Source organism: Lactuca saligna, chromosome 2 (genome assembly GCF_052625555.1).
Source record: "Lactuca saligna cultivar CGN05327 chromosome 2, ASM5262555v1, whole genome shotgun sequence".
Taxonomy (NCBI): domain Eukaryota; kingdom Viridiplantae; phylum Streptophyta; class Magnoliopsida; order Asterales; family Asteraceae; genus Lactuca; species Lactuca saligna.
The window spans coordinates 152084207-152102230 of record NC_136418.1 but is presented as its reverse complement, the minus strand read 5'-3'; the positions used below and the strand labels follow the sequence as shown (position 1 = coordinate 152102230).

General features: G+C 33.0%; 3 protein-coding genes and 1 non-coding gene across 4 annotated transcripts; 1 reads left to right on the top strand and 3 right to left on the bottom strand.

Annotated features, from left to right (window-relative positions):
- Positions 1-8717: 8717 nt before the first annotated feature.
- Positions 8718-8789, bottom strand: TRNAT-CGU (transfer RNA threonine (anticodon CGU)). The gene has a single exon. It is a non-coding gene; the product is annotated as a tRNA-Thr (tRNA).
- Positions 8790-8872: 83 nt separating this feature from the next.
- On the top strand, positions 8873-11679 carry LOC145032134 (transcription initiation factor TFIID subunit 8-like). The gene is made up of 2 exons (XM_078980834.1): positions 8873-10409; positions 10660-11679. Exon 1 carries the CDS (start codon positions 9355-9357, stop codon positions 10357-10359), a length of 1005 nt encoding a protein of 334 aa, XP_078836960.1. The 5' UTR covers positions 8873-9354; the 3' UTR covers positions 10360-10409; positions 10660-11679.
- Positions 10528-12065, bottom strand: LOC145032133 (uncharacterized). Its single transcript, XM_078980833.1, has 2 exons — positions 11888-12065; positions 10528-11543 (listed from the first exon to the last, which is right to left on the bottom strand). Exons 1-2 carry the CDS (start codon positions 12063-12065, stop codon positions 10636-10638), a joined length of 1086 nt encoding a protein of 361 aa, XP_078836959.1. The 3' UTR covers positions 10528-10635.
- Positions 12066-12147: 82 nt separating this feature from the next.
- LOC145032132 (AUGMIN subunit 5-like) lies at positions 12148-15548 on the bottom strand. The gene is made up of 7 exons (XM_078980832.1): positions 14590-15548; positions 13923-14520; positions 13697-13849; positions 13080-13635; positions 12771-12966; positions 12558-12690; positions 12148-12472 (listed from the first exon to the last, which is right to left on the bottom strand). The coding sequence occupies exons 1-7, from the start codon at positions 15129-15131 to the stop codon at positions 12344-12346; spliced, it is 2307 nt and encodes a 768-aa protein (XP_078836958.1). The 5' UTR covers positions 15132-15548; the 3' UTR covers positions 12148-12343.
- Between the last annotated feature and the right edge of the window lie 2476 nt (positions 15549-18024).

Below are 18024 nucleotides of genomic sequence, written 5' to 3'. Positions count from 1 at the left end.
AGACTTTATCTAGGCTTCTCAAACTCATACACCTTTTCCTTAGATAGCTCACATGTGTGTCTTAACTATTGAGAACTTACGACAATAACTTCCAAATGTTTAGACCCTTTTGCCATTTCTGAAAATTCAAATTATAAAAAAGGATGTCGTAATCATAATTGAATTGCAGAATGCAAATATCACAAATCTATATATTTAAATTGTACTTAGTGAAAGCGTTTCCTCATAATCATTTTCATGATTTGGATAGAAACTTTGTGACACTTAGATTTATGGTATATATGTTGCTATCTATGTGAATTTGTCATAACCATAATCACAAGACATGGTTAGTGACAAATCCAAAACCCATATGGACTGACCTTGTTCAATCTTAACTTCTTACCACTTGGCAGCACAAGGGCATACCATTGCTTCCAGGTTGTTATGCAAACGATTGAGAACTCATACAACTCACATAATTTTATTTAACAGTTTTTACCTCTCATGAGGACCATATGTGATAGGTTTTTTTTCGCTAAAAAGTTTAACATTTTGGTTTTTTCATTAATTTCAAGTAAATGTGATCGGTTTTTCTGTATTTAACCCTAGAATAACTATAACAGAGTTGCGCAAATACTTCCCATATATTACATATAATATCCATCATTTCCTAGTAGTCTCACTCACAAAAGATGCAAGTGGTTGATAATAGGACTGTGCATCCTCCCTTTCTTCTATGCATCGTCCCTTTCTTCTCTAGAAGGGGAACTACAATGAATAAAGTATAGCAAACTATTATACTTTTAAAGTTCAAGTCTTAAATAAGAATAAGAAAAATCAAATTAAAGTAAATTAAAAAAAGGTTAGAGTTAGAACTAAAAGTTAGATATTGTAATTTCACAACAAATTAAAGTACATTGCTATTTGGGGCATTTTGCCAATCAGTAGGTAAATGCAAGATTTATCGGTTTATTTTTATTTTTTTGTGTAATATAACATCATAGTTTCATTTCTAATTCTTAATTGTTTCAATTTTTATTTTAATGTTTTGTTACTTATTAAGTATTCCTCTTTCAGAGTACAATGATTAATTAAATAAATAAAACAAAAAAGAACTAACTAAATAAATCATTATAATTCAACTTTACATTCATTTAAATTCATAAAAGCATTTATAGTGTTTGTGCAATTCATCAAAAATATGATGTTACCTTCGGTTGTCTTTGTGAAGGTGACATCAATAGCTGCCTATTAAATATTGTTGATTACATGGGCAAGAGCATGAAATACAACCACCAAAATAAGAAGCTTCAAAAGGATTTTATCCATTGGATACACAAGAAAATTACAAATATTTTTTTATGATTTAACCTTGTGTTTTTTCATAATTATAAGGGATTAAAGAAAGAAATAGAAAAATAAAACTAAAGTTTGTGTGTGACTTCATACCTCGTTGTCAATAAGAAATTTAGACTACTACAAAGTTTGATGCAATTACCAATAATTCATGAATGCGTTGAGCTTTGTTCATAAAATATAACTGATTCACCATTCAATCGTTCCTGAAAACAAAAGATCAAATGATAGAAAGTCCAGGTCACAAGAAACATAAGTCATTTGAACCTTTTTCTTTTTCTGAAAAGTAGATGTGTCATTTACACATTTTGAGAATTCGCCGAAACAAACTGTAACATGTGGTCGTTTTTTATAATTAAATTAGTGTTATTTTGTAATTGAAAAGTGGAAATAAGTCAATAATCCTAGACTCCCTAAAAACATACTCCATACATAATATGATTATATGATCGAGCAAAAAACATTGATTATTAGTAAATACTGGTTAGGTTATGGGCATGGGATGAATAAAACAAAAAACAAGAAAATAAAATAAAATTGAAAACACCTGGACTTACTGGTTATTGAGAAGATGAAGGAAAAGAAAAACAAAATTAACCAACATATGAATTTACCTCTGATGGCAATTAAACATGCATTTAATAGGTCCACAGGAATTTAAGTAAGAAAACTAGTGGAGAAGGACAAGGGGTCGCGCACAGGGGAATTTAGAGTGCACTTATCATAAGAATCTTTAAAGTGTTAAACTAAAATTGCAAAATACTCACATATATAAGGTCAAGAAGAGATAAGGATTTCATCATGAAAGGGTATACGCACCACGAATGAGGCGATTGTTTTTATCCAACCTGCGATCGAGAAAATCAAGCCATCGGGGGTTCCATGGATGTATACCGAGAAAAAAAAATGAGAATGCATACAAATAAAACCATTTAATCTCGTCATTTGTAGATACAAAAAATAATCAGAATCATCAGAGCCTAAATTGTTGCCGTTAATTAGGGTTAAAATTGTGGGGTTACCTTCAGCAAATCGACTAAATAAAAAGATTGAGCAATATATTTGGAATAGATCGTCTTATGCTAATTCAATCAAGGTTTTCGGTGAGCACGCCTGATTTTTCGTTCGCATAGGTAGAATGAGAGAAGATAATTTTCAAAATTATGATTAATTCTTGATAAGGTATCCCTGATTTTTAGTTGAAATATCAATTCAAAGTATTTCACATATCAATATTAGTATTAGTATGAGATAACACAAGGATTGCCACAGCGGGAATCGATATAAGACATCACGTGAATGTAGGTGAAAAAAATAATAAATTATAAGAAAATGATACTTGTCCTAAAAATGTACTCTTTTACTAGATAGGTAGAAGAATGTAGGTGAAAAAAATAATAAATTATAACAAAATGACATTGTCCTAAAAACCTACTATTTTATTAAATAGATAGATTTGAATGGAATATTGTTGATCCGTACACAACAATTTTTATTTATACACAACAATTAGTGCTTTAAAATGTTGTATTGTACAACTATATAATACATAAATTGTTGTATATGACAAAAAACTGTTGTGTACGAATCACGGTCACGAATTACTTGGAAAATGAAAAGGAAAGTCCATGGAATTAATGACATTTAATGGCTCATAAAAATCAATGCAGTTATGGATTTTCTTAATCTACGAATGTAGTTATTCACGTAAGGACGATAACATTTGATTTAATATTTCACTCAAGAGATTAATTACAAACATAAATATAGCTAGAGTTCACGGATTAAATGTATATACAGACATTAATTGGAGCGTTTTGTTTGAGAGTGGATTATAAAGTTCATGGCATGCTTGATGATGATGTATACATATTGTACTCTTTTTCCCTGTAGAAACAATGTCTAAAAAGTTAATAGATGGTTTAAGAATAACCGGAGACAGGCAATCAAGCATTTTCCAGTGGACATTGAGATGTCATCGTAATTCTCAAAACTTTACTTATTCATTTATAATTTGTTAATTTAGAAAAGCAAAAAATATTAATTATATGGCTACTTCTTTTTCTACAACTCTAATGAATAAAGGAGTAAGTAAAAACTCATAAACCAAAGACTAATTTTGTTCGATAAATCACGTAACAATAAACAGAATGAAAAAACAGGCCAATAAACCATTACTATAAGCAATAGAATAATTTATTTAAAAATATATTAACAAATATATAACAAACATGTTCTTCTTCATGTTTTTAACAACATTCTACATATAGCAAACAACAAAACCAACTATGTTGAAAAATAGACAGTATATACAAACATAGTTGCATGCCAATCCATTCCATTTCTTTAAAACAACATCAATATCTGATAGACATTTCAAAACCTGAAAACAACCAAAAGAAACCATAAGTAATCACCAATGCAGTTAATCATTTATTTATAAAAATTTAAGTTATAAAAACTAAAAAAATATCTAACTAATTTTATATTAAACAACTAAAAAGATATTGAATTAGTTTTTCATCAATAAGCCAAAAAAAAAAAAACTAATTAAAATATAATCCCTAGAAACAAAATATAACAATATTTTTTATATGAAATTCGAAATCTACTTTATCTAGTTTGGATTCACATATATAACCATATGCCGGTGCCTTCAAATGTTGGATCTAACCCAAATGCATTTACAAAAAACCCATATTTGACTATGCATCTCATATCCAACCTTGATTTGTTGTGTAGTGTGTGTGCGTGACATCATCAACGGTAATGCTAGTTTCTAGAAAGAGACGTAAAAGGTTGAAGAGAGAAAGATGGTGATGCGGAAGTTCGTGGTTTTGGTAAAGAATGAGAGGACGGATGCAGGGATGGGTAGTGAATCGATGTTGGTGGCTCTTGTGTGACGTTTGAGGTGGCGGACGTGAGTGGCAGCGATGCTATTAGTGGTGAAGATGAGGACGACAACATGTAGTGTTGATAGAGTGGAGGCGAGTTGCTTGAGTGTAGAGAGAGATAGGAACGTATTATGTACAACGAATATATGTAACGAGTCTTTAGGGTTTATAAGAATCTTATGTGATTTATAGTGTGATGTGTATAATCCATATGTTATGTGATTGGTCCAAATTTATTCACATGGATCACCATTATTCTTTAATCACAACCATTTAAATTTATCAATTGTCAAAATTTAACCTCTTTGTTTTCAAGACTTCGTCTTAACACTTTTCATCTCCTTATTTTGTATGTATTATAAATTTGTATGTGTGTATATATATATATATATATATATATATATATATATATATATATATATATATATATATTGTAATTTATATTAGACAGACAACAAAAACACAATAAAGACTTACATATATTTTTTTTAAATATATATTTTCAAACCTAAACAATAAAAATAGATACAAGTGAAACATTTTTGCGTTTTACTCGTTATAATAGATATAGTTCAACTTGCAAATGAAGCATAAATGATTAAAACAATTAGAAATTTTCTCACTAATCACTTAGTGTTCCATAGGATAAAGCAATGAACTCTCATATGGAAGGTTTAGTATTTAGGTCAGAGTTTTAACTAGGAGTTCACTAGAAGTGGGTATGTGAGCTGGATTTTCGGAAGAACCTATTTTAGAGTTTTTTCCACCAAATCAATATAATTAAAAGCCTCTAAAAGAATGTTAACATTTTTTTTATGTATGATTTTCGGAAGAACCTAAAATTTTTTTTCCACCAAATCAATATAATTAAAAGCATCTAAAAGAATATTAACATTTTTTTTTTATGTATGTCTGTTACTTATTTTCTATTATTTTATTTCAATTTATCTTTTTAAGTTTGGGTTTGTACTTGGTCCATCTCACAACTTTTTTAAGGCTTTAGGTTTGTATTTGAGTTCACATGACTTGTTTTCTTTGGATTCGAGGTTTAGTTTTTTTAGATTTTCTTTTGGTTTTCAATTTTCATATTTCTCTTTCTGGTTTGGACTTTTAGCTTTGGGTTATTTTCATTTTCGTTTGGCTTTTGATTTTACTTAAACTTGCTTTAAATTTTAAACTAACTATGGGTTTCAATATTAGAGCTTAGAGAATATAAGATTTATTTATGGGAAAATATGTTTTTTTTGTATAAATATAATTTTATAAAGAAAAACATATTCGAATTTTTTTTTTTGAGAAAAAAGTTGTAAAAAACTAAAGTTATGATGAATTCATAACATAATTCTAAAACTTGGGCCAAAAGGGTAATTTTGGACCAAATTTGTAATAAAATTTAAAATCTGGGCCAAAAGTGTAAATTTTGGACCAAGTTTGTATTAAGTTTTGTAATCTGGGCTAAAAATGTAATTTATGAAAGTTGGATGACCTGTTGACCCAGTAAAAGGGCTAAATTGAATACGATTACCGATTTTGTGGACTTAATTGAATAAAAAAGTATATTAACTAAATCGATTATGAGGACAATATGTAAGAACTTTATTGCAGTTTTCCCTAATTTAAGGGGGTGTTTGTTTTATCTTTTAAAACAACTTTTAGCTTTTAGGAAAAGATAAAAAGGTAAAAGATGTTTGGTAATGTTGTAAAAAATACTTTTTTATATAAGGAAAAATGAATTTTTTGGAAAAGTTACAGAATCCTGACTTTTTGCAACTTTTTCTAAAAGGACTTTTGCCTTTCAAAAGCTTAGCCAAACACCCCTAAATAATGGTGATGTTGAAAACTATTTTTTTGGAAGATCATTTGTCTCTTCCTTTAGATATTTATGATCATATAAGAATCTTGATGTTCTTTGATAAACAATAGATTCCAACTAAAAAGGAGTCGATAGAGAATATGGGCGGTTTTTATTAGGTGTCCGGTATGGCACCAGAAACACCTAGTTCCCGCGTATGCAGTGGTAATTTTTTTCGATTTTTTTTACTTATCGTGCCACTAAGTAAAAAAACCGGCAACTACGTAAAAAAATTGACAACTACATAATTTTTTTTGTCACTCTATCGGATCAAGGAATGTCAAAAATATATTTACAACCTAAAGTTATAATTAGTTATTTAGTTTATAACTTAAACTCTTAATTAGTAGCCTAAAAACATTATTAATTGTAGCCCTAAAAAACAAATAAGTCTAAGAAAAAAGCCCAATGACATTGGTGATGACTTTTTGAACGACGCGCGGTTTCAAAAGATGTCGGCACGAAGATGACAAATTAAATTGTAATAGATAATTGTTATGTTCTTAACTTTTTATGTAATTTATTGTTTTTTAGTAGACGTAATTAATTAATTTTTGGTTTTATATTACGTTTCGCCAGAAAAAATAAAAAATCAGCAACACTTGCTATCAATTCTTGTGTCCGCCCTTGATAGAGAAATATATCAAACAAGGTTGATCTTTATATTATTATCAATAATTTTGTATCTAAAAAAAGCTAGAAAAAATATTTTTCTTTAATGATTAAATTTTCATGGATGTTAGATCATTTTTTTTAAAGTTTGTTTTTTTCTTTTGTTTCGGACCAAATATGTTTAAACTGACTACATCAGTATATGAATAATAACTTGAAAGGGTAACAAACTTTCGATTTTGTTTACATTTAGTCACTAAACTTTTTTTCGTTATCTAGTTGCCACGGAACTATTGAAATTGTTCACATTTTACCCTTATAACCGGTTGTTACCGGTTATAAGGGTAAAATGTGAACAATTTCAATAGTTCAGTGGCAAGTAGATCATGAAAAAAGTTTAGTGACTAAATGTGAACAAAATCGAAAGTTCGCTTCCCTCTAAAAAAGTTCAATGACTAAATGTGAACAAACTTCCTCTAGTATTATGTTTTAGCAAATTATTTATTTTTGTTAATTATAACAACATTTGTTGATGAAGAAATCTATGAAATAAAAAAAAAAACCCGAAAAATATATTAAAAAAAACGAAAACCCAAACTGAAATAAAAAACCAATGATTTGGTATTTTTCAAAATAAAAAATCAAAGTTTCCAATCTGATTTTGGTTTCACAAAATTCAACTTTTGAATTTCTATATATAAATCTCTCTCTCTTTTTATAATCGAAAAATGATTATAAAACCAATAAGGAAATGAGAAAGCGCCCAATTCATAATTTTTCTATCCAAAACTTCCCCTTAACACATGGCATAAACATTTTGCTTCAATCCGAAAAATCCAAAAAATCTTCAATTTTAGCTTCGTTCGCGGACCGTCTTTGACAAAATTTTGAAATTGAGAATTTCTACCCAAATTTTTGTCAAAGTCAATCTGTGAATGAAGCTAAAAATTGAAGATTTTTTTTGGAATTTAATGAATTTAATTAAAATGTTTTTGCCATGTGTTAAAAGGGAGTTTTGGATAGAAAAATTTCGAATTGAGCTCTTTCTCAATCTCTTTTTGGTTTTATAATCATTTTTCGATTATAAGAGAGAGAGAGAGAGAGAGAGAGAGAGAGAGAGAGAGAGGGAGAGAGATTTAGATATGAAAATTTGAAAGTTGAATTTTTGTAAAACCAAAATCAGATTGAAAACTTTGATTTTTTATTTTGGAAAATACAAAACCATTGGTTTTTTATTTTGGTTTCGGTTTTTCATTTTTTTAAATATACTTTTCAATTTTTTTTTTGTTTTTTTATTTTTTATTATTTTTTATTTCATAGATTTCCTTATCAACAAATGTCGCTAGAATTTAACAACAATAAACAATTTGCTAAAACATAATACAAGAGGAAGTTTGCTCAAATTTAATCATTAAACTTTTTTCGAGGGAAGCGAACTTTTGATTTTTGTTCGTATTTAATCACTAAAGTTTTTTTTATCATCTATTTGCCATTGAACTATTGAAACTGTTCACGTTTTACCATTATGACAGGTAACAACCGATCATAAGGGTAAAATATGAACATTTTTAATAGTTCAGTGGCAAATAGATAACAAAAAAAAGTTTAGTGACTAAATGTGAACAAAATCGAAAGTTCGTTACCCTTTCGAGTCATTATCCCACATTATATTTTCTACAAATATTTTAAAAAGATATTTGGCTTTTTACAAAAGAAACTATCAACTTAATAGTTAATACTATTTAAGTAAATTTGCTCTTTAATACGGTATAATTTCTAGTGTTTTGTACACAAATTTATACATACAATAACGATACTAATAAGAACACATGAAGGTTTAATTTTGCACTTTAATAAGGTATAATTTCTAGTGTTTGGTACACAAAGGATACTAATAAGAACACATGAAGGTTTAATTTTGCACTTTAATAAGGTGTAATTTCTAGTGTTTGGTACACAAGTTTATATATATAATAACTTTAATTTGGCTTATGCAAAATACGTGATCTTGTGATAAAAAAAGCTCCCGGCGAGGATCGAACTCGCGACCTTTCGCTTACGAAGCGAACGCACTACCACTATGCTACGGAAGCAGTTGATTGAAAATTATATTTTTATATATATATTGTAGTTGTTAAACGATGGCTTAAACAACCATTCATTTCACTCTCCCAAATCCCAATGTTCTTACGATAAAATCCAGAGACCAGTAGTCCACTGTCTTCCAGTGTAAAACTCGGATCGTATTTTCCCGATCCGGTGTTTTACTCGAGTGTTTATTCGACCCATATGATCCGATTTCGTTTTAATCAATTGCCTCTCTTATCCATTTCAATTGTCATGTGATTGGAATCTCATTTTGCTGCTTATTACTCAGCGAATCGCGGAAACCCTAACGTACACGTACAACTAGTAAGTTCAAAATTTGGTTAATCGCATGCTCGTTAATTGTTATGTTCATTTGCACGTGATAATGTACGGTGTACCGGATTTGTCATGACAATAAGTTCAAGGTTTTTGTGTGGAATGGATGTAGTGATTATATGAGCGATTTAGGGATTAGGATTTATCATTTTTGTTAGTTGGTTCAAGCAATTGGGTTTCATTTTTCTTTTGTTCTTGAATTGGTTGGAAACGAAGTGATATGAAGTTGATAACATGAGCGATGGAGGTGGTGGAGAGAGTTCAAGAATTAATAATTCTACATTGAAGAAGAGGACGAAGAAAGACGAATTTACAGAGTCACTCGCACGAATTGCAGTGGCCCAAATATGTGAGAGTGTAGGGTTTCGCGGGTTTCAACAGTCCGCACTTGATACATTATCTGATATAACCTGCAAATATATTCAGGACATTGGCAAGACGTCCAATTTCTATGCCAATTTGGCAGGTAGAACGGAAAGTAACATGTTTGATATAGTTCATGGGCTAGAAGATTTGGGGCTTTCACAGGGATTTACAGGTGCTTCCGACATTGATCATTGTTTTTCAGAATCCGGGATTATAAAAGAGATTTCTCAGTATATTGGTGTCTCTGAAGAAGTAGGATTCGCCTATTCCATTCCCCCTTTTCCTGTAATTAAAGAACGGCATCCAATACCAAGTTTCTTTCATGCTGGAAAGACACCCCCAGTGGATCATATCCCCCCTTGGTTACCCTGTTTCCCTGATCCCAATACGTATACTACCTTGGCTTCAGATAGTATTGAACAAACTGAAACAAGACATGATAGAGTTGACCAAGATCAGAAGGTCATGGGGCCGCAATTACTGAATAATCCTTTTCTTGCATTTCCACTAGAATGTGGTGAGAAGGAGGTTTCTTTGGTTTCTCTTCCTGCTAGACTTGTGGAAGAAGAAGTGGCCAGAAATCATAGTTTATGGGCAAAGCATTTGTCTGAGTTGGGGTCATTTGCTCCTGTGATTCATGGGTTTAACAGCAGAGATGCTGATAATGAGGAAAGTAGGAAAGATATTGTTGTAGAAAGAAGTCGTTCAGTGCAATTAAAGTTTCAAATCAGCAAGACATGTTCAGGAAATTTGGAAGCCATGTCTTGGTTTACAACAGATGATGAGTTGAGGGATGACAAGAAAAGAAGAAAAGAGAAAATTCTGATGGAGTTGTTAGAAAATGGAAAGCATACTGAAATGATGCAGATGTAAATTAGGAAGATTAACATAGCAGGATCGTTCCCACTAACATGATTTTAAAGGTATGTTTGTTGTTTCAGTAATGATGATTCTTTTAAATTAAGATTCTTTACTTTTTGTGTATTGTTTTATTTCCTTACCCATGTTGTCTATACATTTGGGCTCTCACCAAGTGTTAAGTTTTATGCTTCTCTTTGTTATAAACAGAACATGTTACTTCATTCAGTTTCACCATACATTGGTATCACATTGTCTTAAATTGTACAATGATACTCATAAATATCTTAATCAAGGAGATGATGTTTTCTCTAGATGAACAGAAGACATTCCTGGTGGCGTTCCAGGCAACCCTTGACTTGGCTGAAATGGGAATGGAGGGAATGGTGGAAGCAATGCTGGTGGCGGCAATGATGGTGGGGGTGGAGATTGAATGAGATTTGGTTGCTGTTGGATTGGTGGAAACGGCAGTGAAGGGAAGAATGATGGTGGTGGAGGTGGTGGCGGTGTGAAGAACTGAGGAGTGAAAGTAGATGGTGGTGGCTGGAATTGGTCATACATTGAATCTGGTGGTGGCTGTAATGGCACTGGATCGAACATGGAATCAGGCGGTGGCTGGAAATCCGGCGTGAACATTGTATCTGGTGGTGGTTGGGGATCAGGAACAAACATGGAATCCGGTGGTGGCTGGAATGGGAACATCGGAATCGCTGAAGGTGGCTGGAATGGAAACATTGGAACCGGTGAAGGTTGTTGAAACTGGTAAGGCAATGGTAGGCCGAAAGCATTTGTGTCTGCTAAATCATTATAGTCCATTGTTGTTTCCACTCCAATAGGTGATGGGAATGGCGTTGCAGCTCTAATTCCATCGTCGGAATTCTTGTTTCTTGTTCCCGTTTGACATTCCCTTAATTGTTTCCTTGGCCGGAATGTAAAAATCCCAGCTGAAAAAATACGATTTCCCGGGGTTTTTGCCTTGAGTGTAATTGACGATTCAGTTGATGTGGCAACCACCGGACAATCCGGTTGATTACTTCTAAGCAACTTAACTGAACACTCCCTGATTTTATCTGTAACCGCATAAGGCAGTTTAACTGTAAACTCGCCTTTCCAATTCGTTTTCACTTCCTCTCGGAATTGCGATTCCATTCCGCTGGCCCCAACTCCGTTCCGACCACATTCCACCACCACCGATGCACCTAAACACAGAATCCACATCACCATTAACCATTGCCGTCTACATAAAAAAGTAATGGGCTGTTTCTTTTTTTCATCAAGTAATAATGTCTATGTATGGATAAAATGATTTATAAATAGTTCTGTTTCTTTTCTAAACTAATCTTATCTTTTAGGCCGATTTACCAATTTACCTTTACATTCCAAAAAAAAAAAACACATTTCACAATCTTCTGTCAATTTTAATGTGAAAAGTTAAGAAGGAAAAAGATGACAAATAGGTAAAGAGTTATTCTCTTAATATATTAAGCCATGTTTTTTTTGGCTCAACTCGGAAAGCTCATTAAAAAAAATACACAAGACTTACCCGAAATGAAGTGACTCGAATGGGAAAAATCTCGATTGAAGCAAGTGTCGCAATAAACAATACCAACAAGTGTAGTGGGGTTAGCCTCGGATACAACTTTCAAAGTCAAACATAGGGTCAACACTATGTTCAAACAAACCCATGACAACATTCTCGAAGCAATCATTACTCTTTGCATGGAATAGAATCACCACAAATTTTATATAGAGGAAACTCGTATCATTTTGTCAATCGCATATGGTTTGGTCAAAATAATAGGATTATACAAATGTTTGTATTTGTATGCATGTATATTTCTTGGTTGTCTATTGGTTGCAAACGTGTATTGAGCCATGAGGCCAGTTGTTGGTTCACATGAATGTTATGGTACATTTCAAAACCCAAAACTTACAAATATAATTTTATTATTATATATTAAAAAAAAAAAAAAAGAGAGAGAGAGATGAAGCAAAAAGGCTACAGAAGTTCGCTATCATAAAATGTAAGAAGTTGCTTCACGTGATTATGCCAAGCTGCAACGTTTTGTCCATCTACAGTTACCCAATCAACAACTGTTGATGCTGGTTGTTCCCACCATTCATCAAGCTGCATCAAAATTACATCTCATTCAGCTTTATAATAAAAAAAAATTACAGATTTTATTAAAAAGAATGGAAAAATCGATGCTTACCAAACCGCAAACATATTTGCAATCCTCCAGTGATTTCTGAGCATTTGAAACTCCATTTTTTAACTCAGGCATCCACTTTTCTGAAACTATCTCCATTTGTTCAGAAGCCAAATCTAAACAGTAATTCGTTGTCCTGAAAGATATAAAATAATGTAAAGGGTGTAGAAAAAAGAACTATAAATATATATAGACAAAAAATAATTAACATATTACCCTTTATATTCTTTTTGAGTATGATAAGCATGATTTAATAATGTGTGACCACTTTCAACAAGTTCCTTTTTTGTATGGACCATATTCATAGCATTTGATAAGTCCTCCAATAAACAAGCCTCGGACCCACGCAACTTTAAACAAAATTCCATTGATTCCAACACGGATGCTAGGCTAGCTTCTGAACCTTCCACACCTAAATTACAGGAAATAGCAACGTACTTATTATTTATTTATTTTTTTACAAAATCCAAAAAAAACAAAACTAAGGTACATTGCCTATATAGGCAAAAAGAGTATTAAACATACCTGCAGGATACTGGAGGGCTGCAGAAACACGGGAAATGGAAGGAATTGCAGAAGGGTCTCCTCCACCAGCTCTTGCTGTCAGTAGAGTGGCATTCTTTTCTGCAATAGCACCTGCTTCGGGTCCAGTGGGCCCATTTGGAATCATGGATTCCAACAGTGCTTGTGGAGTTGATGGAAGCATGTAAAGAGTATTATCAGGTATGCGAAAAAAGGCCGAAGCTTCTTTATCAATAAGATCTTTTGTGTTGTTTGTTATGTTGATAACAACTCCACATTCTGGAATGATGGTATTTGATGCATGCTCTCTTGCAATCAAAGGTTGTTGACTCCAGAATGCAGCAGCATCCATGTTTGCTTTCATAAGAGTGTTACAGATGAACTTAAGCTCTGACCTTCTACTATCAAATTCTTCAATTTTCTTCCACTTTTTCTTTAAAGAATCTTCAGCTTCCTTTCTATCTTCACACAGCATGTTCAAACGCTCAACTTCAGACATCAAAGTGGTCAAGCTCGCCTTTAATCCAGAAGCTTCTCTTTCCATGGCCCACACCTCCAGCTGTACAGACAGAAAACAGTTAATTAAGAGGCATTTGAAAGGTTTGTTTAACTTGTATTACCTCCAACTGTCTGAGACTACTCATGTTCTGTGAAAAAGAGTCTTCATCATCACTTCCATACAGACGCCTTTGAAGTTTCTGGAATGCACTTTTAGCCTCTGCAGCTTTATTGAGTTGATCTTCAGTAGCCACAAATTGTTGAACATGTGCTTTCTGTATGCATTGGCTTCCATAAATAAAGCTAAATGGCATATGTTGTGAAGGGTATAAAGTAGAGAGAAAATACCTGTCTTTCAAGAAGTTGATTTTGAGTTCCTTTTGAAGCAATATTACCATTACCATAAAGTTGCAACTGTAATGGTGAGCTGGCATCAGGGGAAGCATCCATTACTCTGTTGTTCTCATACTTGTACCTTAATGTTTCTGCATCGGCTTTAATGTCAATCTTCTCTGTTTCTTTAGCAATTAAAGATTTCAACTTTTGAGTGTAAGTGATTAAAGATAGAAGCAACTGAGGAGGACTTTTGAGACAGTTATGAATCACGTCTTGGATTTCATCTGGTATGTCTCCATCAACATCAATCCCTAACTTGTCAGTTTCTTGTTGTGGGTTTGAATGAATACCAATTCCTTCGTATGCAGGAAAGGAATTATGGATCTTTTCTGTCATATGTACTGCAAGCCATTCACATGCCTTGCGTATATTCCTTTCCTTGTTCGTTTCATTTAGAAATGTGTCTTCTTGTTTGGAAGAATCAGCCTCCAGTCTCTGAGAATCCTTTGCTTGATTAACATAGGAAGAAAGACGCTTATGATACTGGGAGAATATTCTAATTGCTTCATCACACTGTTGATTATAAGCTTCCAATGTCACCTGTTTATGCCTACACTATGAACGAGAATATGTATTATACTCCACATTAAGAATGAGATTCGTTTTCAGTACAACAAACCTGTAATTTGATCGTTCATCAAGCATTCTTTTACGGTCTGCCTCTTCACGTGAAACCTCTAACATTCGTGCCTTTAACTCCTTCCTTTGGCGTCTCACAATACGCCTCAACCTCTCCACTTCCTTTTCAGCTGAATCTCTTTCCTGAAGAGCTGTCTCTCTGTTATTGATGTCCCCTGCATTCGTGCTTTCAATCCTTCCCTTTGGTTTCTCTTTCCTGTTTGCTCCTCTAGTCCCTTTCCCAACCTTGCCATTTTTGCTAGATTCTGTACTGTCATGGCCACTAGCGTTGTCTTCTCTACCATGGACGAGGATGTTCCGCCGGATATCATTAACCGTCTTCACCGATTTAACCCTCTTTAATAGAAAATTAAAAACAGGGATCATATTCCCACGACAAACCCTACGAATTGCGTCAGATGATGGCATTGATGCCTTACTCGAAGCCATGTAAGGGCCAAGAGGTCTATATCCCATTTCCTTCTGGAGCCAATCTAATATGGCTTCTGGCTGGGCGACAGAGCTCGTCGACGAGCTCTGCATTTTTGCGAGAAACCCAAAAACTAGGGTTTTAAAATACCAATTTGACTAATTTGACACTGAATTGGAAACCTCGATATATAGAATTTCAATCATCAAGTCGGGTAGTGGAACAAAAACGCTATGATCGGTTGAGAAATTAAGAAGGTTATGGAAAGCAAGTAGATCTGAAGAAGTTGGTGGGTTTCGCCGATAATTTACAAGGTTTTAGATCGAATGGAAAAGCATATTGAAAGATATTACAGCGTGTAGTTGCTCCACTGGTCGGGAAATTGATCGGAGTTGTTGACAATGAGCGATCTGAGTATGACTCTGAATGTTCAAATGGAATGTCCCGCCCGTAATCGTGAAATGGTTTTGGATTCCACCACATTCTTCCTATTGTTACCGGACATCGCCTATGGCATGCATTTTAGATTTTAGCTATAGAGATAATTAGATATTACATTTTAGTAAATTGCAAAAATGGCTTGGTGTTTTGTACTTTTTATTCCTAGTTAAAAGCCTAAAAGAGAATCTTACGAGTTATCCATTACAAAAACATCAGGTAAAAACTTATAATATAAACAAAAAAATTATGTTTCGGAAGTAGATAATAGGAGGATATAATAAGGCTTTATAAAAGTTATATGAAATAAGAAGTCGCCCTTAAAGTTCCATGATGTGTTAAGATAGTATTATTCTTAAATATTATATACTAAGTGTAAAACCTATGTATTATATGGGTTTAATTAAAAAAATATATATAAAAAATTTTAACAATTTGAAAAGTTTGAATTTATAAGAAAAATAAGAAAAATTTGAATTATTAAAATTAATGAGACTTTAATGTATTGAATACATTACATATATAAATTCTTTTTAATAAATACTTTACATATATATTACCTTACACATTAAATGTGGAATTTTAATTTAATAAAATGAAAAATACAATAAAATAACAAGTGGGAAATAGAAAATTTTAAAAATCTAGAAAATATCATATGTCCAAATGAATGAGAAAATGACATGTGGCAAAAAAACCTTCATTTATTATAGTAGATTACTATATCAAGGTGGTCGATTAATGATCGTTTGAGATATAAACATTCCACAATGAAGTGGATGTGAAGTTTGAATATCACAAGCTTCAACTTTATGGTCATTTTTATGGTGGTCTATTGTTAAATAAATAAATAAATAAGCTTAATTGTTGTATATTGAAATAAGTATATTGTTATAAAATGATATACAGAGATCAAGTAATTTGCTTTACCTTATAGAATGAAATGTTTGCAATTAAAATAAGGGTATAAAGGTGTATATTATGACTATGAACAAATTATAATGATTATTTTACACGCTCAAAATAACAACGTAAGCATTAATATCGTATCATCTATCATTTTCGAAATACCAAATATAAGGGACATATCATATAAGGCTTTTCACACATCCCTAGTTAAGCCTTTCCTTTCCCCATGTCCCTACATATCACACCCTAAATGCATCTTAATGATAAATGTTATATATTTACATGTATAAAAACGATGAAATTCATGCATGAATGTTTATTGTGAATGTTCGACTTAACATTCTAATGTAACTCTTATGAGACTCCTCTTAACTATGAATGGCCCTACTCAAGCATCAATATGATATTGTCACTACTCAAGTGACCAAGGGTATGAGTTCACATTTAAAAAAACTATGAACATTGGCCCCACTTAAGAAACCAAACATAAATTACTACTTAATCAATCACATGTCAATGTCCCTACTTTTAAGTAACCAAACATAAATTACTACTTAATCAACCACATGTCATTGTCCCTACTTAAGAGACCAAGTGAACTCCATTTTATTCATGTGCATTGAATGACTATGACCAACTCTACATATTACTTTAGAAAGAGACTTGAAATTCCAAGGTCTTCTTCTTGGTATAGCCAATTCTTTAAATCACTATTAATGAGTTATTTAGTTCCATTCTAATTGTACTGAAACATCCCAAAAATACTAGCCGAAAATTTCATTTTCAAAATCATTTAATAAACATAAATATCATCACCATAGTATAAAATCATAGAACATGTATATCAAAATCCCATAAATTTGACAACATATCACAGTATCACATAAAACACCAGAGTAAACTCCCAGGCTAATAGAATATGGTGTGTGTCATGCCATCAGCTCGAGCCCTTCCCTTTGCTAGCTGAAGTGCCTGAAACCAAAACTGAAATTGTAAGCACAAAGCTTAGTGAGCTCCCCCAAACTACCACATACCATACAAGCACATATAACAAGTAACATAACTCCGGGATTGCTCCCACTGCATCGGGATGAATCCCGACATCGGCTTACCCCGCATCGGACTCCTGTCCGGCATCGGGCTCACCCCAGCATCCAGTCGCACCGGGCATCGGGCTAATAAAGTTCTTCGGCCGAGAAGTTGGCCGATGTGTATGTTCGCAAGATCGTTGCTCGCCATGGTGTTCTGGTCTCTATTGTTTCAGACCATGATGTTCGGTTCACCTCCTATTTTTGGCAGATGTTCCATGAGGAACTGGGCACGAGGTTGCACTTCAGTATTGCTTATCATCCACAGACCGAAGTCCAGAGTGAGCGGATGATACAAACCCTTGAGGATATGTTGAGGGCATGTGTTATCGATTTTGGTGGGAGTTGGGACTCCTTTCTACCTCTTGCGGAGTTCTCCTATAACAACAGTTACCACTCCAACATTGGTGCTCCGCCTTTTGAGATCTTGTATGGACGGAGATGTCGTACCCCAGTTTACCTGGGCGAGGTTGGTCATAGGGTTATGGGGCGGATCCAGCAAATCAGGCAGACACTGCAGACCGCTCAGAGTTGGTAGAAGAGCTATGCCAACCGGCACCGATCCAAGTTG